Here is a 26,006-nt window from a genome sequence, read left to right as displayed (position 1 = left end):
TCAGGGCATGATCCCAGAGTCCCAGGATCAAGTCCCGAATTGGGCTTCCTATGTGGAGCCTGCTTCTCCCTCTGCCTGTGTCTCTGTGCCTCTCTCTCTCTCTCTCTCTCTCTCTTTTTCTCTCTCCATCTCTCATGAATAAATAAATAAAATCTTAAAAAAAAGAAAAGAAAGAAAGTCTTCCACCAGAATGAGTCATCTCAGTGCAAGGTAGAAACCATCCTTTTCATGACCAAGCCTCAGAAGTCACAAAGCATTTCTCCCATCATATACACCAGGAGTCCCTGGTCTGGCCCACATTCCAAGTTAGGTTTTACATTTATATCATGAAACTCATGTCCTATCACTTTCATGACATGGGGAAGGTATTAATGCCTTCCATCTACAGGTGACAACTCAGGCTCAGAGATTAAACAGGGTTTCCCAAGGCCAAGATCAACAGGTGGCAGAGTTCAGACTGCGACCTAGACACAGCTGACTCTACAACCTGTACTCTTAACCCTCCATCAATGGCGGTTCTTAACCAGACACTATTTGTGAAGCCATAGATGCCTAGGACCCCTTTTCAAAACATCTCTTAAATAATCATTTCTAGGGCTTAGTTGGTACACTTGAATGTTTTTAACATCCCCAGGTGTTTCTGAGACACATCCTATATATAGAACCACCCTCTCTGTGCCCAATAACTTTGTATTATTAATATGGGCAGCTGACTCTAGCTGGATGGTCAGTGCCTTGGGGGCAGGGCCTCCACCTCCAGCTCCCTTGTGACTGCCCCTATGACAACACAATGTCTGCCTGCAAGAGGCAGGTGCTCAGGGGATATCATTGGACAGAAGGATTCAGAGCAACTGCCAGTCAGAATGTCAGCTGCCAAGGGGTTCCAGTGGAAGTAAGGGGACCGCAGTTTGTGCCTGAGAGCTGGCCGACCTGCCCACTGAGGCCCACCTGATGGGCAGCCCCTGCTGCCAACTGGGGCACCTCAGCTCAGCCTAGAACAGAGGTTTCAGGAAGTAATACTCTCCTCAAGCCTCCTCTCCCAGTTCTCATACTTAGAGGCCCAGCCTAGGACTTAGCCTTAGCCACTGAGACTTGGTGGCTGTTTGTCCAGCAGTCAGCATGGATCACCGAAGCCGACCTCGGGGCATAGGCCTGAACCGAATCCCCGGGACTCGAACCTGTCGAACCCCACTCCCCTTCCATGTGGAACAACAGGAAGCCCGGGAAGGAGAAGAATTTGAACAACGGGAAGTACCTCGTCAGAGAACTCCTGTCTACGTGCCCCCGGAAAGTGAAGAGCTGACAGACAATGTTATGGGTAAGGACAAGCTTCCCCTCACCTTAGAAAAGGGAGGTAGCTTCATATTTTCCTCCTTTGCCCACAGGAAAGAGGTGTCAGGAAACAAAAACCAGAGCATATAATGGGCAGGCCTGGCGTGAGGGAGGAGTCTAAAACAGCAGGTTTCCTATTAACTCAAAGGACTGTCACAAGGGGCAAGGACATGATTTGTGAAAGAAACTGGAAGCTAAGACAGGCTGTTGGGAACATTAGGTGTCATTTTGAAAATCAGGTGCTTACAATAGCAAATGTTCCCAGACTGCCAGGTGCCTAGGGAAACAAAGATGAATTACACATTGATTTCAACCCCAGAGAGCTGTCTCCTAGAAGAAAGGCAGTTAGGATGGCTTCTGCAGAATTAACAAAGATGACAAGAAGTCAGGGGAAGATAAAAAGATGGCGGGGGCGGAGGGGTGGTGAGCCCCGCGGGGCAGAGGCGCAGAAGGGCTGCCTGCCGGTGGCCCCTGATGTGCGCCCCTCTCCCCTGAATTCTCACCTGCCATGCTGGCAAATGGGGGTGTGATGGGGTTAATTGTCAGAAGATGGAACAGCTCTGTGCTGGGAGAAGGGGTTCTCTGGGAACTTACCAAGTCTTAATTTTTAAAACTTATGCACACCTTGAGACAGTCTTAAGTCACCAAACTGGCTTTCCTGCTGGAAGAGTTCCTTTCTCACTAGAAGAGAATAAATGGTCTCCAGGTATGGCTTTTCAGGTTAGACCTTTTTTCTCCAAGTTTTCCCAGGGCTTAAAAGGGATACAGCAGGAGAGGGGAGTCATCGCTGCTCACCCGCTCACCCTAAGGAAATGGAGAGTAAATGTTAAAGGTATAAAATGCAGGCCACAATAAGGCAGAACGGTTTGTTTCAAGTTTTGGTGGGGAGGCAGGATGGCATGTGGCGGCGAGGCTTTGGGGGAGAAGTGGGCACTGAAGGCTGAGAGGATCCAAAACAGTGTTGAGTGCAGAAGACCAGTAATCAGTCAGCAACCGGAGGCCATTTCCAGCGAAGCTTTGTAGACGAGAGAGGCCTGGAAGGGTGAACGGGACACCCCGTTACGCCACAAAGGGTCTTCTGTCATCAGGGAGCAATGGCGACCGGGTGGGCCCCAGAGCGCAGGCGCAAACCCCGTGGGGAGGGGGAGGAGCTCGCGGCATGAGGGAGCAAAAGAGGGTGCCAAGGGCCCTCAGCTCTATTCCCCTCAGATTCTTCCAAGGTGTATAATGGGCTGGAATGGGCTAAGGGCTGAGTTTGAAAATATCAGCCTTCCCATCGCCTTCAAAGGGCTGACACAAGGAGCAAGGATGCAATATGTGAAAGCCACTGGAAGCTAAGACAAGCTGTTGGGGACATTAGGTGTCATTTAGAACATCAAGCCATTACACAAGCAAATGCTCACTGAGTGCCAGGTGCCTTGGGAAACAAAGATGAATTACGCAGCCATTTCAATCCCAGGGAGCTGGCAGTGTAAAGGAGGAAACAGGGTGGCTTCTGCGGGATTCAGAAAGATGACAAGAGCTCCCAGGAAGATAGAAGGGATCCTGTGGGGCGTAAGGGCTGCCAATGTGATGGGGTAATTACCACAAGACGGAACAGCGCTGTGCTGGGACAAAATCCGTTTTTCTAGTAACTTTTCGAGTCTTAAAAACAAACACTGAGGAGGGCACTTGACGGGATGCGCACTGGGTGTTATACTCTATGTTGGCAAATCAAGCTTCAATAAAAACAAATGAAAAAAAATAAAATAATAAAAACAAACAAAAAACACCTTTGAGACAGGCTTAAGTTACCAAATTGCCAGTTTTCTCTTGCCTGCTTGAGAGGGGTAAATGGTTGGACCTTTCTTCTCCAAGTTTCCCGGGGACTTAAAAGGGCTGAACAAGTAGTTCTACAGCTTGAACAAGTAGTCACGGCACTTTTCACACACATCTCTTCAAGGAAAAACCGAGTAACTGTTAGAAGTACAAAACTCAAGCCACCCAAAGGCAGAAAGGTTAGTTTCACTTTGCGGGTGGTGCACGCTGGCGAGACTTTGTGGCAGAGCTAGGCGTGGAAGAGCATCTAAAAGTGCAATGAAGCGCATCCAACCACTCGCGCAAGGCCACCGGGAGGCTTGGGTTCACAGAGTTGGGCTAAACTCCGGCCCCGGGCCGCTCAGGGCGCAGGCGCAAACTCCGGCTGGGGGCGAGCAGGCGGGGCTGGAGCCCACGTGGCGGAGGGGAGGGGTGGGTGGAGCAGGGAACCGGGAGGGGGGCGAGGCGGAGTGGGGGGCGGAGCAGGTCTCGCGAGGCGGTGCCCTGGCTCACGCGGGCTTCAGGCGCGCGGTTGTAGCTCCCTGGCGGCGGGAGAAGTCGCGCTCGCGCCAAGAGACGTGTGTTTGCACTCGCGTGGTCATGGAGGCGCCGCCGGCGCCGCTAGCCGCGACGACTCCGGCCTCTGGCCGGAGCCGAAGACTGCTGCTGCTGCCACTGCTGCTCTTCTTGCTGCCAACTGGAGCTCTGCGAGGCCAGGAGGCAGAAGAGAGGCCCCGAACCCGCCAAGAGGAGTGCCACTTCTACGCGGGTGGACAAGTGTACCCAGGGGAGGCGTCCCGGGCTTCGCCCGCCGACCACTCCCTGCACCACAGCAAGGCCAAGAGTAGGTGGTGTCCCGCCAAGAGGAAGGGAGGTTGGGGGGGGGGGTGGCAAAGGGAGGCGGGAGGTGAAGAGGGCCCGACACACGTGTACCCTGGTAGTACCTGGGGGCCTGGCTTGGGCGGCACCCTTTGGACGGCCTCAGGTCCCTGGGCGGGCCTGCCTGGGGGGCGGAGGTAAAGGGATGGAGACGGATTCCGGCTGTGAAGAAACGGACGGGTTCCGCGAATCAGATTTTGGAAGAAGTAGTGGTTACCTCAAAGCCGCAGATGAGGTTAAAGAGGGTGGTCCTGGCCCCTGGTTTTTAGGCATCAGGATGTTGTGCAAACTGAAACACTTCCTCAACATCAAAAAGTGCCTGCAGCACATCGCGTCTATTTTCAAGTACTATTTCAGGGAAGAATACATTGAAAAGTTGAATAATGGTTCACAGAAAGTTTAATTAAACAGAAAAGTAGCTAACCAAAATTCTCAGGAGGGCAAACCTTTCGTTTTTCCTTTTTTTTTTTTTGTTGTTGTTGTTGTTGCGTCTTATAAAGACAGTTAAAAGCCACCTTCCCCAAAACCATAGTTAGTTGGTATTCTTTGTTTCTCAAAAATGAATAACTTGTTATAGGGTGTACTTTGGAGGCTCCTTGTAGGAAAATTGGGGGAAAAAAGTGGAAGTAATGCATTTGGGTTGATGATAAACCTTGCAGCAAATTTGTGTCCTGCCAATTTGGCTTTCGGTTATTTGCATTTCTCTCCAGTGTACACAGCTAATGGCCACTTTCAGGAAGGACACGTCAGAGGGAATAATGAGAAAGCTGTGGCCTACTGCATCTGGATGTTAAGATTGGCCAAAAAGAAGTGGCCAGAGGCTAAAGGATAAAGACTATCTCTTGCTTACTTTTAAATAATAACTTTTCCTACGGATCATTTGGCATTCTGTAGATATGTATTTGGTTCAGTTCCATGCCTGTATTCAGTAACAAAAGTAATGCTTCACAATTATGAATCCTCATTGTTAAATGGGATGTTACAACTTAGGATGAAGTGGGAGCTATAAATGAGGAACACTGTTTTGCCCCCTAACACATTTGCAGTTCTTTCCTACTGAAAGTTAACTGGAAGTTACTTTCATATTTTTGTTTTTAAAGAGCCAGTCTTGCACTTTTAAAATAATAGTATTTCCAAGTCCCATTGCTTTTATTTGGCTTGGGAAGATATTTTGAAATATGGCATCCAATTAAATATTTACTGGCATCACAATTTCCCATAAGAAACAAAGCCCATCCAAGTCTGCTCATGGAAACAAAAAAGTAGTAATAATAGACTTCCCTTTAGTAGCAAACCTTTTCAAAGTTTAGATATCTGCCACATTTCTGTGTCACATGTAGGCTTATCTAGAATTATAGATATGAGGACTTTTATTCATAAGATGGAATATTATAGAGCCATTAAACTTTAAATAATCTTAAGTAAATTTTAGTAACATGAAAAACTGTTCATGAATTACTGCTCCCTCCCTTTTTTATTTTTAATTCCAGTGTAGTTAACATATAGTGTTCTATTAGTTTCAGATGTACAATACAGTGATTTAACAGTTCCATATATTACTGAGTTCTCATTAAAACATTCTCTTTAAAAACAAGTGCAACATGATCCAAATTTGTGTGTTTAAAAAATAATGGAAGGAAAGACATCAGAACGTTAGCAGTAGTTAAACTGATGAGGGGAATGGGTATGGGAAAAAGGGATTTAAACATTCTTCTTTACTGCTCTGCATTTGCCAGAATCTTTGTTAACTCTGCTATTTATATTTGGGACAGTTTTTATTTTTTAACAGATGCAACGGGTTGCTTTGGGAATTCCATTTATAGATCTTAATAAAGTACTCACTGTCTTTTTTGCCTTACAAATTGATGAATTTTTTTCTTTGAACAAAACTTGAACTATTTGCAGATGACATGATACTATATATTGAAAACCCTAACGACACCACCAAAAAACTGTTAGAACACTGCAGTTCTTAAGTCCAAAACCCAGAATTTCCAAAATCAGAACTTTCTGGAAAAAAACTATTTTTCAGATTTGGTTTTCCCTATATGCAGAAATCATTAAGGAGTATCATTTTAACAGATCATTACAATTATAACCTCACACTTGAATAGCATTCTCAGTAATGTATATAAAACATATGCAGTTCAGTTCCCTTCTATCCAATTCTCCCTCTTGGCCTTTACCTAATTAGATCAGCATACTTATATGAGGTAGGCTACTGGCTCAAGATAAATAATCATGTGTTATATATTAACTTCACAGAGAAATTCATTTTAAATTTGTCTTTATTTTCAGAGTGATCAAAAATGCTGGCTATTATAAGCCTTACTTTCTAGGAACATTAGTCAAACTTGGAGTCAAGTACTGACTTCAATGTATGTAATGGTTCTGAAGGTTTAAGTACCCTGTGAATGTGTTAACAAAGGATCAAGGTACATTATTATGAAAGCGTGTTGGCTAGAATTACAGTGTGCCCTTACAAGAGAGCAGCATGAACTATTCAGTTTCCATCAGGTCACTTGAAACCTATTCAAGGGGGTCTCTTCTTTCAGAACTCTGGGAAAATAATCCCATGCTCTGGGATTTTAAACTTCTCACCTGACATTTGCAGATTCCCACTCCTTGAGTGTGCAGCAGGTTGTCTTTGTGTATGTGAGAAACTGGACAAACATTTAAATGAGTACATCTAGGAGACTACCATTAGAAAAAGGAAAATCTTAAGTATTCGAACTGTAGGAAGTTGATTAGCTTGGAGGGGCTTATAGTGAAGGACCAAGTAGACTTTAGTGCAGGGATGGAATGTAGGGAGTCTGTGAGCCTAAACAGAAAAACAGTCTTTATTTTCATTAACCTCCAACTGAAATGTAGCATTTTCTTCCATTATGAACATCAGCAACAAATCACACTAGCTTCAGAAGTCCTTGCTTGTACCTGTTGCCAAGGGAATCACAGATATCTTTATGCCACATAATTTGGCACAAAATTATGAAACAAAATTTACTGATCACTATCTTGGACAGTTATTAGACCACTATTAGATCTTGCACTTTTAAATATTTTATTTATTATTTATTTATTTATTTATTTATTTATTTATTTATTTATTTATTTATTATTTACTTATTTAATTTATTTATGAGAGTGCGTGTGTGCACATGGGCATGGCGAGCCAAGGGAGGGTCAGGGAGAGGGACAAGCAGACTGTGCTGAGGGCAGAGCATGAGTGGGCGGGGGAGGGCTCCCATCTCACCCCCACCCCACTCCCAAGATACTGACCTGAGCTGAAATCAACAGTCAACAGTTGGGCACTCAACTCAGCGACCCAGGTGCCCCATAGATCTTGCGATTTTAAAGTGTTTATAAAAGGGTATATATATTACTATATCACCAGTTTGTTTTCTATTATTTTGATAGTTATATTTCAATATAATTGGTTTCCTTTCTAATTCTATATATTTTGTTTTATGCATTCAATAACACTATCTTTAGAAAAAGTCTGTAAGATTCACCAGACTGCTAAAGAGATCCAAAGGTTTAGGATCCTTGATTTTTAGTGATTGCCTAAAGATGTCTTTCTGTCTTGCAACCAATTTTCTCAGTGTTTTAGAATATTATATATTTTTCTTAGTTTCCAAGCCAGCGCCTTATTGGGAAGGAACAGCTGTGATAAATGGAGAATTCAAGGAGCTCAAGTTGACTGATTATCGTGGGAAATACCTGGTTTTTTTCTTCTACCCCCTTGATTTGTAAGTAATACATGTACAGGTCATGAATCATCAGTCATTATCAATCATTATTCAAGAACATTAAGTAGAAATTATTTTATTTAGCTGTTCTTTCTTTTTAAAGATTTTATTCATTTATTTATGAGAGACACAGAGAGAGGCAGACATAGGCAGAGGGAGAGGCAGGCTTCCCGTGGGGAGCCTGATGTGGGACTCAAGCATAGGACCCCAGGACCACAACCTGAGCCAAAGGCAGATGCTCAACCACTGAGCCACCCAGGTGCCCCTAGCTCTTGGTTCTTAAAAGTCAAGCTAAGATGAATTTTTTCCAAGAAGATAACATCTACCATATATTTCAGAACCAAAACCCATGATCCCAATACTTTATACTTAAATCTAAATGATTGTGTTATATAATACAATCATCAAAGAAAGCTACAATTATAGTAAGCTATACCTATTAAGGCAAGAAAATGAATAATATTTTAGAAAGCATTTAATAGCAAGACTTCTGCCACAAATCTGTTTATGTGTAATGTTAATGTATAATGTTAACTAGAAAATTAGCCCTCTACAGTGATGATGCCATTTAACTCTGGTTTTATCATTTTTATTCTTTACTGCATCTGTTGCTTTCCTATGGTTTGAACATTTTCCTAAAAATACTGCATATGCTTAAGAAATAATGCCTATTAATATAAATTATGGTTATTGGGAAAATTTTCTCTTTAACTTTGACAGTGAAACACTATAGATAAAAAAGTTGACTCAAATACTCTTGCAGCTTTAGTCTTATCGAGGATATAATTTTATCTGGAATCTTTTTCAAATTCCATGAAAATGAAAAGGTAGCAGACTTATCCAGACTTTTATCTTTTTTCTATTTGAATATATTTTTGATTATAAAAAGTAGAAATATCTTCTATATTGCCACTGTATATTAAGGTCTTTTTTCCATTAGGACTAATCTAGAAATGTGTAAATAAAACCTTAAACTTGCAGGGAGGATATACTTAAGCTCATCTGTATAAATTATCTCTAGGCCAGAAGTCAGCAAACTTTTCCTGTACAGGGCCACATAATAAATTTTTTTTGCCTTGTGATCTCTATTGCAGCTACTCAACTTTGCCATTATAGCACAAAAATAGCCATAGACTATACATAAATGAATGAGTATTGTTTTCTATTGAAAGTTTATTTACAAAAAATAAGATAGACTGGATTTGGCCTGTGGGCTGAAGTTTGCTCACCCTTACTCTAATCCAAATAGGAAAAATTCTCAGAAAAAGTAGTTCATTGAAAGTAAACCAAGTCATAAATCTGGATAATACATAATCTTTTAAATTAGTAAGAACTTCTTTCTAATCAGCTTGTACTGTGGCCTGACTAGCTAAAATGTATGATGTAACTTAACTTCTAATAGAAACCAGAAGTAGAAATTTTAATATATAAAAATGATAGGCCTTCTAAATTCATCTTGTTATAAAACCAAAAAGTTAACACATCTGTTAAATATATAGGACGCTAAATGTGAGTTTTGAAATTAGTCTAACATAGTAGACAAATATCTATTTCTCCCAGTGTTAACTTAAAACTCCATAACAAATAAGACATATCTAAAGCATGATGTCACCAATGGCTTCCTGGGGCAAAAAGCTAAGACTGCTTCTTTCTGTTTCCATGTGATACCAGGTTAGGCCTAGTTAGAAAGGAAGAATTCTGAGGCATTTGCCACAGTGTGCAAGCACAAGACTGCTTCTTTCTGTTTCCATGTGATACCAGGTTGGGCCTAGTTAGAAAGGAAGAATTCTGAGGCATTTGCCACAGTGTGCAAGCACAAAACTCAAAAACATAGCCCTTTAGTTTTTTGCCAGAATTTTTTCTCTGTCTTCACTAAGAGGTTGGATAAGTATATATCTAAGTAGCATTTGTCGGAATAAGAAGAAGGAAGGCAGGGATGACCATTCCTACCTTTGGGAAAATATTAAAAAATACATATATCATGGCTTAGGTTTCCAGGAATATAATCTAGATTAGAACTGTCTGCCTACATTTGAACAACTGAAACATTTGAAAAGCCTGTATTAGACTGCAGTAGGAATTTGTCCTCTAAGTCTGTGTTCTTACTTTCTTGACCACAACCTGTACATAGTACAAAATTCATTTCTCATTGCTGCCCAATACACTTACATATATATACAGGGTAACATTCAGTCTAAGCACCAGTTCAGCTGTGCTCATTAAAATACTGAAACACTTACATACCAAATGGTAAATAGCCACCTTCCTAACCTCTTCACCAAGATGCCCCTCCCACCTGGTCCCTTTCAGAAACCTCCAGAGAACTAAAGCCAACTTTGAGTTAAGGTTGTTGAATGTTTTCAGTATCACTCCTAAACACATACCCACAGATATGCACTTGTGTATACATACATGTTTCATAACTCACTCTTACTATATGTAAAGTATTCTCGTTTTCTATTCCACTTTTTTAAAACATTAGTTAGAACTCCATAAACTGGCTAAAGAGTCCCTACCATAGTTTGGAAAATACTACCCTAAGGTAATATTCTCTAAACATGCCTTTCTGACAACAAGACTGGGAGACAAGGTAGAAGAGGACCTTATTAAGGAAAGGAGGGGGATGGAAGAGCATTTTCTCATCTCTGAAATAAAGCTCAGTGCATCTAGCCCACAGAAGTGGTATAGGAATATAAAAAAACATAGTGGAATGATGTAAAATCTGTATAGATCCTTTGAAAGCTATAAAGCACCATATAAATACAAAGCATTATTAAATAAAAGCTAATAAATGAGACAAGTTTCTGCCATAAGGGAGAAGGGAACATTGGTTGAGCAAGGATCCATTAAGTTATAAAAATAACATTTACTGAGATATAATTAGGAACTTTGTAATATACATTTTTAGTAAAATGATATTTGATCAAATAATCTTTTAGAAAGATGTATCTTGACAATGTTAATATATAAAATTGTTCTTAATATGCATTTTTATATACTAATGGTGTTTGTAAAACTAAGTCATTTGAAACTTTAGGTATATGTATATTTTGAGAATACTGAATTTTCTTTTTAACTTTCAGCACCTTTGTGTGTCCAACTGAAATCATCGCCTTTGGTGATAGAATTGAAGAATTCAAATCGATAAACACTGAAGTGGTAGCATGCTCTGTTGATTCACAGTTTACCCATTTGGCCTGGTCAGTATCTTACACTAAGATTTGTAGGAAAAAGAATGGATTTACTTTCAATTATAGGCAGACAACTCTCAGTGTGATAGGAATATAATGTGTTTTTTTTTTTTTTAATTTTATTTTAAGTAGACTTCACACCCAATGTGGGGCTTGAACTCGTGACCGAGGTTAAGACTTGCATGCTCTACCAGCTGAGCCAGCTAAGCACCCTGGAATGTGGTTATCAGATAGTTCGGGAATAGATCTATCTGAGAGCTGCCAGTTCAATAAAGTTAAGAAAAAATGCTTAAGGATTTTATAGGACATTTCCAAATCAGGGAAAAAAAGCTCAGTACAAAAGACCTCCATAGGAAACACCACTGAGTTATATGATTACTTTATTATGATAAATTGGTAGCCTTAGTCTGGAGGGAAAAATATTCTTTAAAATTTCATTTCTCTGTTACATAGTTATCTAGTATTAAGTCAAACTCACAATAGTTTTTTTTTTACTTTTTTTCACAATAGGTTTTATAATTATTTTTCAAGAAACACTGATTTTCTTAATTTCTAAAACTTTTTTAACTCAAACATGAAAAGATGTTTTGCCTGATTAATTGCAAAGAACTGCAAATTAAAATGACAAGAGATGCCACTTTTTTCCTGATTGGCCAAGATTTCAAATATTGAAATATTTATCCAGTGATGACAAAGATGTGAAGAAATGGTCCTCTCACATATACAGTTGGTTGAGCATTTCTGGAGAGTAATTAGGCAGTATGTTCAAAATCAGAAATGTATGTGTCAATGTGAACTTTTCATGTCCATAATTCTGTGCACAAGATTTTATACACAATGAAGATGGTTCAGAATTATCTTTGCTTTAAAGATTAATACTCATTTCATTCAAGTAACAAATTCAGAACAACTTTTTCTCCATTTATAGTTATATATAGGCATATATAACTAAAATTTTAATTGGTGCAGGAGCTACAATGTAATTTATATTCCCTTAAGTAATTCTCTCAAGTATTTTTAAATGCAGTTGTATATTTAATATATTTGATTTCCTTTAAGTATCTTCATTTCCAGATAAAACTTCCAAGACTTACTTAAGTAATTCTTGCAAATCTAATAGACAAATATGGTATGCCTTAAGTCCTTTAAAAATGTTTCTTTACTATTTATAAACTTAATAAAATTTCACATTATAATTCTACATTTTTTTTTCCAAAGATTTTATTTATGAGATACACGGCGGGGTGGGGTGGGGGGGAGGGCAGAGACACAGGCAGAGGGAGAAGCAGGCTCCACGCAGGGAGCCCGATGCGGGACTCGATCCCGGGTCTCCAGGATCAGGCCCTGGGCTGAAGGCAGGTGCTCAACCGCTGATCCACCCAGGGATCCCCTAATTCTACATTTTTTAAATTGGTTTGCTTTGTCACTTCTATAGTATTTCTAAACCTTTGTAGGATTACAACTTAAATCCACTCATGAAAAAGTTATGTCCTCCCAAATAATTTGCAGTTGGTTTCTCAAGCAATTTGGGGGGATGCATTCTGAGCTAAATAGGTTTCATCTCAACCAGAAATTTCTGTTTGGATGTCAGAACTGGGGCTGCAGACATCTGGAGTGTATTTCCCTTTTGCTAGCTGCAGTGTCAGTGCCTTCCCCTTAGGACACCCACATTCCCTGGTTTCAAGTAAAAGAATACTTAAATCTGAAGATTTAAGTGTCTGAGATTGTAACTAACTTCCTTCGATGCTTCAGGTGGACTTTGCATTCCTTTGTCTCAGAATATTAAAATATCACCCAGTTGCATTATCTCTGTTATCTCAAGGCTTTGTCTTATCACACTTTTAAGGTTATGCTTATGACAGTGCATATCCTTTGATCCATCAATTTCTTTTGTAGGAATTAATCAAATAAGGATGCAAAGTTGAGAATACATAGATGTTTCCAGCAAGGTTGATAAAAGCAAGAGAAAAATGGAAATAATTTAAATGTCTAGCAATAGAGATTAGTAAAATATAGTGTGTCAGTACATTAAAAATGTATGTATCTCCACATTTATTGTTTAAAGGAAATGAATGTATTAAGTCTGGAGTAAAGGCAAAAAATAGAATGTATATTAGCCTGTTTTTGTTAGAGAAAGAACATGTGTGTTGTGTGTGTTCATTCATATGTGTGTATATGGAGATGAAGAACGCTGTTTGGATACATACATTTACTTCACTCTGTAGTACCAAATACTACATTTGGTAAATATTTTGTTTGTTATAGGATTAATACCCCTCGACGACAAGGAGGACTTGGGCCAATAAAGATTCCACTTCTTTCGGATCTGACCCATCAAATCTCAAAGGACTATGGCGTATATCTGGAGGACTCAGGCCATACTCTTAGGTACCTTTCGGTGGTTTTGTATTAGGACAAATCCAAATATATTTGTAATCCTCCCTAAAGGGGAGTTAGAAGATACAAGGTTTGATCAAGAAATATTATTTGCTCTATTTGCAAAAATGTTGTAGATACTGTTTAAAATAATTGGTGAGTGCCCTACTTAAACTATGTATCATAGACTGTTAGAGCTGGAAGATTATTTAGAGCTCTTTGACCAAACCCTTCATTTTACAGATAAACAATTTCATAGAATTCCATGAACTTAACCAAAGTTACATAATTAATGACAGAGCCTACACTTGAAGCCAGGTACCAAAACTCCTTGCCTGTTTCTTTCTCCTTTTCTCTAAAATGACTCCAGTAATGGTTTTTCTAAGTACAATTATTATATTATTTAGCAAACTTGTGCTGTGGGGAGTGGGAAAAATTAAGGAAGTGCCAATAGAAGTCTTTGAAAAAAGGATAACTTTAGCTTAAAACAATTGTAATTTTATTATATTATCAAAATGCAGTGCTAATAATTTCTTTTTTAATGTTTTATGTGAAACTACCAGTATTTTATAGGCCTATGTTTTTTAATAACAATTTTATTGAGATAATTTACATACAACTCACCCATTTAAAGCCTACAATTCAGGCAGCCCCAGTGGCACAGCGGTTTAGCACCGCCTGCAGCCTAGGGCGTGATCCTGGAGACTCTGGATTGAGTCCCACATCAGGCTCCCTGCATGGTGCCTGCTTCTCCCTCTGCCTCTCTCTCTCTCTCTCTTTTTGTGTGTGTGTGTGTCTATGAATAAATAAATAAATAATCTTTTTAAAAAATAAATAAAAAATAAAGCCTACAATTCAGTGGTTTCTAGTACAGCTAGAGAGTTGTGCAATCATCACCACAATCAATTTTAAAACATTTTCATTACTCTAAAAAGAAACCCCATACCCATTAGCAGTTACTCTCCCTTTCCCCCAATCCCCCTGCCCTGGCCCTGGCCCACTACTTACCTCCTTTATGTCTCTATGGTTGCCGATTCTGGACATTTCATTTAAATGGAATCCTACAATATGTGCTTTTTTATGACCAGCCTCTTTTCACTTAGCATAATGTTTTCAAGGCTCATTCATATTTTATCATATGTCACTACCAATAGTTTCTTTTTTTGTGCTTGCCAAGTCTTTAATGTCTAGTCTCTTTTCATAAAATTTATTACTAAGTTAATTCCCAAAGAGGAAGTATGCCACTAAAAAGACTGAAGCTATTTTAAAATTTCGAATTAGGGACGCCTGGGTGGCTCAGCAGTTGAACATCTGCCTTTGGCTCAGGGTATGATCCCAGAGTGCTGGGATTGAGTCCCACCCACATCAGGCTTCCCTGCGTGGAGCCTGCTTCTCCCTCTGCCTATGTCTCTGCCCCCCCCCCATGTGTGTCTCATGAATAAATAAAATCTTTAAAAAATAGAATTAAAATGAACTTTCAAATTATCTGAACATTAACCAAGTAAAAACCATGTAACCCCGAGATCGTGACCTGAGCCGAAATCAAAAGTCAACTGCTTAACCGACTGAGCCACCCAGGTGCCCAAGGGTGTGTGTTGGTACGATGTATGTTACAGAAGTAAGTTCACAATTTCAAATCAGACTCACTTAACTTCGGAACAGACTTCATCAGCATTAACAACCATTTTCTACTGGTAAAAGTAGCTACATCAAAGAAAACCCATATGAGTAATAGTTTACAGTTTTGCCCAAGTTTGGCCAAGTTGACCTAGTCCAAGGAAAGTGAGCTCTAGTTAGTTCAGACATCATGGTGCTCATTAAAGAAATATTTTGTAGGATAAGCAAAAACACTTTATAATGTTTAATGTGATTATGAAACAAAATTTCATGTAATAGATTTGTAATTCCATGTATTTCTATTAAAAATAGATCTCATTATTATTTATAATTCTCATAAGCAATTAGCCCTAGTACCTGAGATCTTTTTCTAAACCAAGTGTTAGGTTGAAATCCATATTGACTGAAATAAAAACAGTAAAGTCCTTTGGTAGTTTTTGTTTTTTTCTGGTCTGCTTTAACTCTTGCCATGCTATCTCAGTATAGCAGCTCTTTTAAGTTAAACTGCTCCATTATTCCCTAGGCCATAGAGTAAATACACAGATTTAAAGAGAAAGGTAACTTCGCTTATATTGGTGACTTTGTCTTTTCCACCTCTGAAAAAGGAAATACAAAGATGTTCTAAATAGCCAGTGATAAGAAAGGTGGATCACTCCTTCACCCAAAGGTAGACTTTGCTATATAGATTCATCATTTCATTTACAGTGCATTAAAATCCCAAACCTAGTACTTGTGAAGAATTAAATGGAAATACAACAGTACATTTCATAGACAAAAACAAATTTTTAAAGCTACCATTTAACAATGATAATCCCAAGTTATACAGTAGGTAAGAGTGGGTTTGGGCAGGGGGTTGTATTTGCATGTGTGCACACCAAACAGGTAATGTGTTGTTGGTTCTGTATAACATCCTTCTGTGTGGATGGCACAGTGATTCAGATTAACTAATATTTGTCTTAATTGAGATGAAATGACCTCACCTGTACCACTCTTGTGTTTTACAGAGGTCTTTTCATTATTGATGACAAAGGAATCCTAAGACAGATTACTCTGAATGACCTCCCAGTTGGTAGATCAGTGGATGAAACACTGCGTTTGGTTCAAGCATTCCAGTATACTGACCGACATGGAGAAGGTAACCCTTTCCTTCTGTCTTGGCCTTTTGATTTTTTCATTTGAGAAATGATAGCACGATTAATTTGGTTTCTTAGTCAAAAAGTAGTGTGGGAAAAAAACTAATGTGGATGATTTCAAAATCCTCTGATTATTTTCAAATTATTACCTGGTCTTTTTAGCAGATCCAAGTATTATTTAAAGTGCTTTAAACAAAATATCGATAATATATCCTGCTTACAGAATAAAATGTAAAAATACTCATTTTATACAGTCCATAGATAAAAGTTTCTTCTACTGTAATTTTTAATTATGTTCCTGTAAACTTAAAATATGCCAGTCTGACAGTATTTCATAATGTAGGTTTTATTTGCATGTTTACATTTTTTTAAATTTTTTTTCATGTTTACATTTTTTGACTTAGCTTTTTCCCTCAAAGCTGTTTGGTTTCATACTAGTGATCAATTCATCCTTTCATTCCCAAGTTTTTGCAGTAGCTAAATGGAAAAGGTCAGATTTTGCTAAAATAGAACATATGTGATATATTCTTTTCAAAAGTGTAACTCAGGCCCTGAGTAAGGGTGCATTCTAAAGGGGAAATGCCATTTTCTTAGTAATTTTGAACTCTTAATTGACAAACAGCAAACTGTGGCATCAATACAAGATACTACAGAAAACAGAAGGTAAGTTTATATTGGAAGTTTATATAAATTCAGAGATTTTTGCCTTGCCCCAATCTTTCAGTTCACCAGATTCCCAAATCTTCCAACTTTACTAGATTTTTGCCTTGCTCCAATCTTTCAGTTCACCAGATTCCCAAATATTCCAACTTAATAGAGAAACACTCAACGTGGTTTCTTATATTGTAAATGTAACTAGATATAATTTACTAGAGAAACACTCAACGGTTTCTTATATTGTAAATGTAACTAGATATAATTGGCAAAAAAAAATGGAAATAGATTAGCTGCCTGTTGATAAACTCTGTGACTGGAATTCCTTGGTGCAAGCAGGCAAGCAAACTAATCAAGTGTCCTGTGGCCTAGAAATGTTCTCATTATTATAGGCTCTCTTCAGTTTCATTTTGGAAAAAGAAAAGCCAAGAGTGGCTGAAGAGAATTGAACATGTTCTTAAACTTTTTGCCAATTTTTGTTCCTTTCAGTCTGCCCTGCTGGTTGGAAACCTGGTAGCGAAACTGTAAGTCAAACTGATTTTTCTGTCAGTGGGATAGCTGGGGCCCCATAAATGCCAACCTTTGAATAATCTTTTTTTTGTAATAGAACTATGTTGATTTTATAAATGAAGTAAACATTACTAGACAGAAATCATGGACCATAGAGAGAGTAGCTCAAACTGGAGAAAGCAGAATCTGAGAGTTAATGCTCTGAATTTTAAAGCCAAGAATCCAGAGAAATATACTATCAAAAGAAATCACAAAGGGAACAGTGGAGACCTAGTATAATAAAGACAGAGGTCTTAGAGATCATGTACAGAATTTCTTCCTGTATTGTGAGCCAAGAAAATAGTCACAAGCAAAACCTTTCTGTATATAGTAAACTTTTGAGAAAATCTGGCTTAATTAACATTGAAACTAATGATTCTCTCCTTATCATTTGAAGGAAGATTGAAACAGATATATCCTTTCACTTAAGGAGGCTATATAATTGACAATCCCAGAAGTAGTCTCTGGCCAAAATACAATTGGGAAACTTGCTTGAACTTTTTTAAAATAACATGTTTATCTTCTAAAAATCAACAGTTCTATACAAACTGTAGTTAGGAAACTGACAAATACTAGAGCACTGAAGGAAGAAATCATCTTAGGATAAAAGAAAAATACAGACTCCTAAGACTTTCTTCTTTAGCCAATCAACAAAAAGTACCATTAATCATAGACAATGAGAGGAAGAAATTCACTCTGTAACCTAACTCAGATTGGGGATTAGGTAAAGTAATATTTCACTGATTATTTTTTAAAGATTATTTATTTTTTCATAGAGAGACAGAGAGAGAGATAGAGGCAGAGACACAGGTAGAGGGAGAAGCAGGCACCATGCAGAGAACCTGACGTGGGACTCGATCCAGGGTCTCCAGGATCACACCCTAGGTTGCAGGCGGCACTAAACCACTGCACCACTGGGGCTGCCCTATTTCACTGATTTTTGAACCAGTTTTTGATGGGTTTGCAAAACAACTTTGCCTTTGTGGGTCAAAGTTAAGATTACAGTACAAATTTATTTACCTCTACATGGATGTGATGGATCTCAAAGATAGATATGAAGGTAGGCATTAAAGGTACTTTGAATGGTAGGTGCTTTAAATTGTACATGAGTCATTAACTTAGCTTACAATTATTGATTGTGAGGCTTCCAGATAGAAATATGAATCAGAAGCTGCAGGCATCTCCTGAGAAGCCTTAGAAGGAATTTCTGGATAGATCTTTGAAGTAGGGGGCATGTTCCCTGGAAGCTGTAGCAAAACCAACAGTGAATAATGAATAACCTCACCCATCAATCACATGCATGTACTAAGAGATCAGCAAGAACTCCTAATACGTACAAATTAACTATGAAGGGTGTTAGAGGAGGAGTATTTCACGTTTCAGAAAACATGTTAACTATCCACTTGATTAACTTTTGGAGGGGCCACAAACCCCTATGAGAATCTGATAAAAACCATGAATTCTCCCACCAAAAAAACCGCACATATGTAATCACATACTGTGTTTGGGCATTCCTTTTTTTATTCTCAGCTTTATTGAGGTATAACTAATAAATAGAATTGTAGATATTTAAACTACACAATGTGACAATTTAATATATGTATACATTGTAAAATGATCATCATCATCTGATTAATTAACAAATCCATCACCTCCCATGGTTCTATTCTTTTGTGTGTTGTAAGAACACTTAAGATCTACTCTTTTAGCAAATTTCAAGTACACAAAACAGTATTAACGATAGTCACTCTGCTGTATATGACATCCTCATAACTTACTCATCTTAAAACTAAAGGCTTATACCCTTTGGCATCTTCCCATTTCCCCCACCTTCAGTCCCTGACAACCACAATTCTACTCTGTTTCTATGGGCATTCTTTCAACAGATATTTCTTGAGCATCTGCTATGTGGCAACTATTGAAACTATTATGATAGGCAGATGGTATTTATTAGTGAATATCACAACCAAGGTCCCTACCCTCAGAGTTACATTCTAATTTTAGATTGTGGCAAATGCTTTTAGAAACAGTTGGTAGGATAGCAGCTGGGGTGGGGGATTAAATGGCCAGGGAAGATTTCTAAGATGACATTTAAGTTGAAATGTGAGTGAAGAGAGGGAGCAAGGCAAGCATAGAGCAGTGCAGAAAGAAAACCAAGGGTGAGGCCCTGAGCCAGGAACCAGCTTAGTATGTTCAAGAAATATAAAGGGGGCCCATGTGGCAGGAATAGGGACACTAGTGTCACATGGCATGGGGAATGGGAATACAGGGAAGTAACAGAAATGTAGAACCTTCGGTGACTGGTGAGTAGCTAGTTTGGAGGAGTTTGAAAATACATCTCCCTGGCTTCTCTCCTGTTTATAGCACAGGCCTCCTGATTTGTTGCCCTGACCTCAGCTTCTCTCCTCTCTAGTGCATATCATACTCCAAACCAGATCTTTTAGCAGCCCTTCAGTAACTCACACTACACAATCCAGGTACTTGGCACAGCTTTCAAGCCTATGCACTGTTTGTATCTACCAACCTCTCCCAGGTCATCTTCCCTACAATTCACACATGCCACACGCACACGTTCCATGTTCCCACCAAATCCCATGACTCACTTTTCCCTAAAATAAGCCCTACTTTTTCTTCACACCTTTGTGCTTTTGCTCAGGCCTTTAGCCTGGAATATCTTCCCCCCTTCCCTAAATTCTACTCCTCTTTCCTTTTTTTTATAATAAATTTATTTTTTATTGGCGTTCAATTTACCAACATACAGAATAACACCCAGTCTACTCCTCTTTCAAGATCAACTTAAGTGCCACTCTGAGGCCTTCCTTGATGCCATCTCAGCCTCCAGTCACAGCCTGTGTCATACATGATCATATTGTGCTGTGCATTGCGTCAACAACTTACATACACGCACATGTTCCCCACATGCTTATACAAGTCTCAAAGGCAAGGACTTTAGTGCAGTTATCCTCGTATGCCTGGCACACTGTTGGCACACAGTGCCGTATTATTCTCCTAAGTACTTACAAATTGAATTTAAATGCAGGGATCCCTGGGTGGCGCAGCGGTTTGGCGCCTGCCTTTGGCCCAGGGCGCGATCCTGGAGACCCGGGATCGAATCCCACGTCGGGCTCCCGGTGCATGGAGCCTGCTTCTCCCTCTGCCTGTGTCTCTGCCTCTCTCTCTCTCTGTGACTATCATAAATAAATAAAAATTTAAAAAAAAAATGAATTTAAATGCAGAGAGATTATAAATTGGCCAAGACCGAATACTCCCTGAAGTGATACCTGAAAAATTACGTAATATTTATTATGTGAAGAAAATTCATATAGAACTATTGTAAACTCGTTACAATAGGTTACTTTTTATGTATAGGGACAGATGTACTTTACCTATAACTATCAAAATAGTATGAGGTCAAATCATATTGGAAATTTCAAAAAGACCTAAGGCTGTAGTGCTGTTAAGGAGGGAGCATTTTTTTCTTTCAGACTGTTTCTTCATTCACTAAATAGTTATTGAACATATCGCTTTATGTATTTGAGTATTTTTCTTACTTTGCACTTTGAGTTTAAAAGGTTGCATTCTGGACTTCCAAAAATCCATTTAATGGATAAAAAAGATGTAGTATATATACAATGAACTATTTCTCAGCCATAAAAAGAATTAAATCTTACCATCTGCAACAACATGGATAGACTCAAAGGGTATTATTCTGAGTGAAATAAGTCAGAGAAAGACAAATACTATATGATTTCACATATATATATATACCCTAAAAAAAAAACAGAAACAGACTCATAGATACAGAGAGCTGATGGTTGCCAAAGGGGGGAAAGGGGGATGGGGGTGGGAGGATGGACAAGATATATTAAGAGATTTAAGAGGTACAATCTTCCAATTATAAAATGAGTAAGTCATGGGGATTAAAAGTACAACACAGGGAAAAAATAAAAATAAAATAAAATAAAAATAAAAGTACAACACAGGGAATATAGTCAACAATATTGTAACAACTTTATATGGTGACAGATGGTGACTAGATATATTGTGGTGACATTTCATAATGTACATAAATACTGAATCATTATGATATACACCTGAAACTAACATGATATTGTATGTCAATTTTTAATTAAATAAAAATAAAAGATCCCTCTGAACACACTGCCACCTTCAGGTTGTTGTGGCATACTGACATCTTATCAGCAGATAACTTTAAAAATACATTAACATCTGTAGCCATGCTCTCTTAATGTGTTTGACTTAATTAGATCAAACCTGGAGATGTCATGAAAGCCTGGTGGCGAAAAGAAGAGCTGTAAGTAAATTTTGGGATGCTTGAATACAGATGTTAATTTATTAACAAATATGCCTTTTGGGATAGATGAGATTAGTGAGTAGGACAAATCCAGTTTTCCCATATATATATATAATTTGGGACACAAAAATCCTCTTTATCTTATTTAGTCAAGGGACAGGCAACTAATATCAGATTATTACTGATGTACCTTGACTTTTAAAATGAATAATTTGGGCAGCCCGGGTGGCTCAGCGGTTTAGCGTCTGCCTTCAGCCCAGGGCCTGATCCTGGAGTTCCAGAATCGAGTCCCATGTCAGGCTCCCTGCATGGAGCCTGTTTCTCCCTCTGCCTGTGTCTCTGCCTCTCTCTCTGTGTCTCTCATGAATAAATAAATAAAATCTTAAAATAAAATAAAATAAAATAAAATAAAATAAAATAAAATGAATAATTTGCAAACATCAATTTGAAGACATGCGTACCCCTATGTTCACTGTAGTATTATTTATAATAGCCAAGATATGAAACCAACCTAAGTGTTCATCAAGAAATGAATGGATAGGGGATCCCTGGGTGGCGCAGCGGTTTAGCGCCTGCCTTTGGCCCAGGGCGCGATCCTGGAGACCCGGGATCAATTCCCACATCGGGCTCCCGGTGCATGGAGCCTGCTTCTCCCTCTGCCTGTGTCTCTGCCTCTCTCTCTCTCTCACTGTGTGCCTATCATAAATAAATTTAAAAAAAAAAAAAAGAAATGAATGGATAGGGGATCCCTGGGTGGCTCAGCGGTTTAGCGCCTGCCTTTGGCCCAGGGCGCAATCCTGGAGTCCCGGGATCGAGTCCCGCGTCGGGCTCCCGGCATGGAGCCTGCTTCTCCCTCCTCCTGTGTTTCTGCCTCTCTCTCTCTCTCTCTCTCTATCATAAATAAATAAATAAATCTTTAAAAAATATTTAAAAAAGAAATGAATGGATAAATGAATGTGGTATATTTTGACAATGGAATATTACTCAGCCATAAAAATGATTGAACTCTCTGTTTGTAACATGGATGTTCCTAGAGGGTACTACGCTAAGTGAAGTAAGTCGGAGGAAACCAAATACTACATGATTTCACTTATATGTGGACTCAAAAAACAAAACAAATGAACAGATAAAACCAAACAGAATGAAATATAAAGAACAAACTGGTGGTTGCCAGAGGGGAGGTGGGTTGAGGAGAGGGCAAAGTAGATGGAAATTAAGAGGTACAAAGTTCCAGATATAAAGTAAATCACAGAGATGAAAAGTACAGCATAAGGAATATAGTCAATATCATAATAACTTTATATGATGACAGATGAGAACCAGACCTGTTAGGATCATTTCATAATGTATAAAAATATAACAAATCACAATGATATATACCTGAAACAAATAGAATATTGAATGTCAATAATACTTAAATAAAAATTGACAGTCTTTTTAAAGTGAGTAATTTGCTTTTTTTTTTAACAGATAATCCCAGATCCAGCTGGAAAACTGAAGTATTTTGACAAACTCAACTGAAAAATACTTCATCAGCTGAAAAGTACTTCGTCAGGTTGCAATGCTTGAAGGTTCTTAGTAAAGTTCACCGTTTTAGAACTTAGTAAAGTTCACCGTTTCAGAACCATATTGTGTTATAGTTGTAATTTCTTGAAGAATATAAAACTCCCTAAGATACCTAGTGTTCAAATTAAAGACCAGTGCCAAAAGATAGGCGGTTACTCTCTCTCTCTTCCCAAAGTCAGAAACGTCAGGTGATTCAAATTAGTAACAGCAAGAGTAATAGGGACGCCTGGGTGGCTCAGCGGTCGGGCATCTGCCTTTGGCTCAGGGGGTGATCCCAGTCCAGGGATTGAGTCCCACATCGGGCTTCCTGTAAGGAGCCTACTTCTCCCTCTGTCTGTCTCTGCTTCTCTCTGTGTCTCTCAGGAATAAACAAAATCTGTTTTTAAAAAGAGTAGTATTTATGTAATATATGCTATATGCCAGCATTGTATTAGGTAGATTAGGTGCATTATTGCATTTAATCCTCAAAGCAACTCTTTGAGTTATTTATTTTAAGATTTATTTACATTAGAGATAGAGAGCATGGGCCGGGGTGGGTGGTTGGCAGGGTAGGGAGAGAGAGTCTCAGAGACAGACTCCACACTGGAGTGGCATGGAGCCTGATGTGGGGCTCAATCCATGACCCAGAAATCACAACCTGAGCTGAAAAAACAAGAGTCACATGTCTTACTGACTGAGCCACCCAGGTGCCCTAGGCTGTATCTTGATTAATAATGTCCATTCCGTTCCATTAATAGTTTTCTAGCCTCAGGTTCAATTTAAGTGTGTTTACAAGGAGGAGTTACATTCATATCTGTTGGAAAAAGGCAGTCATTAATGCTTCATTCAGTATTCAGCAACTTTTGATCATCTACTGTAAATACCTGGCATTTATCAAGTAACCAAAGACAAATTTCTACCCTCAAGGAGCTTGGTATTTGATTACTGAGGCAGGTGCAGATAGTGTAGTAATTGGGGGGGCTACCTAAAAATAAGTGAAAATACATCCTGAGTCACCACTTTCATAGTAACTGGATAATGTAAATAGCCTATGAATAAAACAGGATTAAATGCACTCCTTCTCAATGCCTTTTATAAACTATCCCTTCAAACAGCTTACTTCTGAAAGACCACAGATCCAAAACTATATCCTAAAGATGATCTCATGTGGTCATTTACAAAAGACAGGAAAAGTAGTATTCAGAAAGGAGAGTCCTGTGTCCTACCACAGAGGGAGGGCCCTGGGCCTGACTGGGGTGCGGCTGAGACCTCTTCCAGGAACACGCTGACCTACCATAATCTAGAGCAGGGGTTTTCAACTGGGGACAATTTGCCCCCAGGGGACATGGTGATGCGTAAAGATATTTTTGGTTGTCAAAACTGTGGAAGTGCCAGTGGTGTCTAGTGGGTAGGGGCCAGGGCTGCTGCTATAGATTCTACGTTACACAGGACATCCCCCAGAACAAAGAATTATCTGGCCCAAGATGTCAATAGTGGTAAGGTTGAAAAACCCTTCTCTAGAGACATCTGCCAAGTACTTAAGGAAAGGAGGCCAATGTAGTTTAGAACAGACCATGCACGAAAAGTAGCAGCTTCTCCAAAATAATACATCAAGAGGTAACTTCAAGCTTCTACAAAGTACACTAGGCAATGTCTTTCCAGGGCACTAGTACATAGATCTATAATTCTCTGCATCTCCCTTAAATTTTTGCTCTTCTGTTGGATATTTCCTTTACCAGTGTTCTGAACTTTATAATGATTGTGGCAGACTGCTCTTTCAAGAATTTTAGTCTCCAGAATCCCATGCGAGAACTCATTTCCCACTCCCATCATTTCTTCTCAGTCCAAGGACACTCCAATCATACATCCTAAACTTAGTGTCGGTAAACTTACAGATTGTATATTTTATTTTCAAATACATTAACCACTATTTTATTATTGAATGATATTTTTGTACCCTAACCCCTCTATCTGATATGATGGAATGCATCCTTGTATTTTGTTACCCATGAACTTGCTGACAATACTGTCAATGAGGGTGCCTGGGTGCTCAGTCGGTTACACATCTGCCTTTATCTCAGGTCTTGATCTCCTGGTCCTGGGATCAAGCCCTGTATTGGGCTCCCTGCTCAGCAAGGAGTCTGCTTCTCCCTCTCCCTCTGCCCCTCCCCCCACTCATGCATGTGTGCATGCTCTCTCAAAATATTTTTAAAAATACTATGTCAATGGAGAAGGACAAACATTATATGGTCTCATTCATTTGGGGAATATAAAAAATAGTGAAAGGGAATAAAGGGGAAAGGAGAAAAAATGACTGGGAAATATCAGAAAGGGAGACAGAACATGAGAGACTCCTAACTCTGGGAAATGAACTAGGGGTGGTGGAAGGGGAGGTGGGCGGGGGGTGGGAGGTCACTGGGTGACGGGCACTGAGGGGGGCACTTGATGGGATGAGCACTGGGTGTTATTCTATATGTTGGCAAATTGAACACCAATAAAAAATAAATTTATAGGGGCAGCCCTGGTGGCGCAGCGGTTTAGTGTCGCCTGCAGCCCAGGGCCTGATCCTGGAGACCCGGGATCGAGTCCCACGTCGGGCTCTCTGCATGGAGCCTGCTTCTCCCTCTGCCTGTGTCTCTGCCTCTCTCTCTCTCTCTCTGTGTCTCTCATGAATAAATAAAATCTTTAAAAAATAAATTTATAAAAAAATACTATGTCAATGAAATCTCTGAGTAGAGTTACTAATATATGAATGTTATGAAATGTGTATTTGAGGTAACTAGCTCTACAAGGTCTCCATCTCAGGGGAGATATAGAGATATAGACATATGTATATAGACATACACATACATAAACTCTCCTATAGTAA

At 39.2% G+C, this 26,006-nt stretch overlaps 1 protein-coding gene across 5 annotated transcripts; it reads left to right on the top strand.

Moving 5' to 3' along the window:
* Positions 1-928: 928 nt before the first annotated feature.
* On the top strand, positions 929-23,219 carry PRDX4 (peroxiredoxin 4). Of its 5 annotated transcripts, none has more exons than XM_077887913.1 (9): positions 929-1,318; positions 7,640-7,757; positions 10,841-10,957; positions 13,214-13,336; positions 15,946-16,076; positions 16,697-16,737; positions 17,218-17,252; positions 21,546-21,592; positions 23,063-23,219. In XM_077887913.1, exons 1-8 carry the CDS (start codon positions 1,120-1,122, stop codon positions 21,565-21,567), a joined length of 786 nt encoding a protein of 261 aa, XP_077744039.1. In that variant the 5' UTR covers positions 929-1,119; the 3' UTR covers positions 21,568-21,592; positions 23,063-23,219. The 5 variants fall into 5 exon arrangements, with proteins under 5 accessions (XP_077744039.1, XP_077744035.1, XP_077744037.1 ...); XM_077887909.1 differs by lacking the exon at positions 929-1,318 and adding an exon at positions 3,634-3,973; XM_077887911.1 differs by lacking the exons at positions 929-1,318; positions 16,697-16,737 and adding an exon at positions 3,634-3,973.
* The last annotated feature ends 2,787 nt before the right edge of the window (positions 23,220-26,006 follow it).

Source organism: Canis aureus, chromosome X, assembly GCF_053574225.1.
Source record: "Canis aureus isolate CA01 chromosome X, VMU_Caureus_v.1.0, whole genome shotgun sequence".
In the NCBI taxonomy this organism is placed as follows: domain Eukaryota; kingdom Metazoa; phylum Chordata; class Mammalia; order Carnivora; family Canidae; genus Canis; species Canis aureus.
Note: the sequence above shows the minus strand (reverse complement) of the source record. Positions and strands in the feature narration are given on the sequence as shown.

What these genes read in the sequence shown, in the direction of transcription:
- PRDX4 (XM_077887909.1), top strand. Translation starts at nt 3,730, where the DNA reads ATGGAGGCGCCGCCGGCGCCGCTAGCCGCGACGACTCCGGCCTCTGGC. An exon ending in TTCTTCTACCCCCTTGATTT is followed by an intron (nt 7,758 to 10,840) that starts GTAAGTAATACA and finishes TTTAACTTTCAG; the next exon opens with CACCTTTGTGTGTCCAACTG. An exon ending in TACTGACCGACATGGAGAAG is followed by an intron (nt 16,077 to 16,696) that starts GTAACCCTTTCC and finishes ATTGACAAACAG; the next exon opens with CAAACTGTGGCATCAATACA.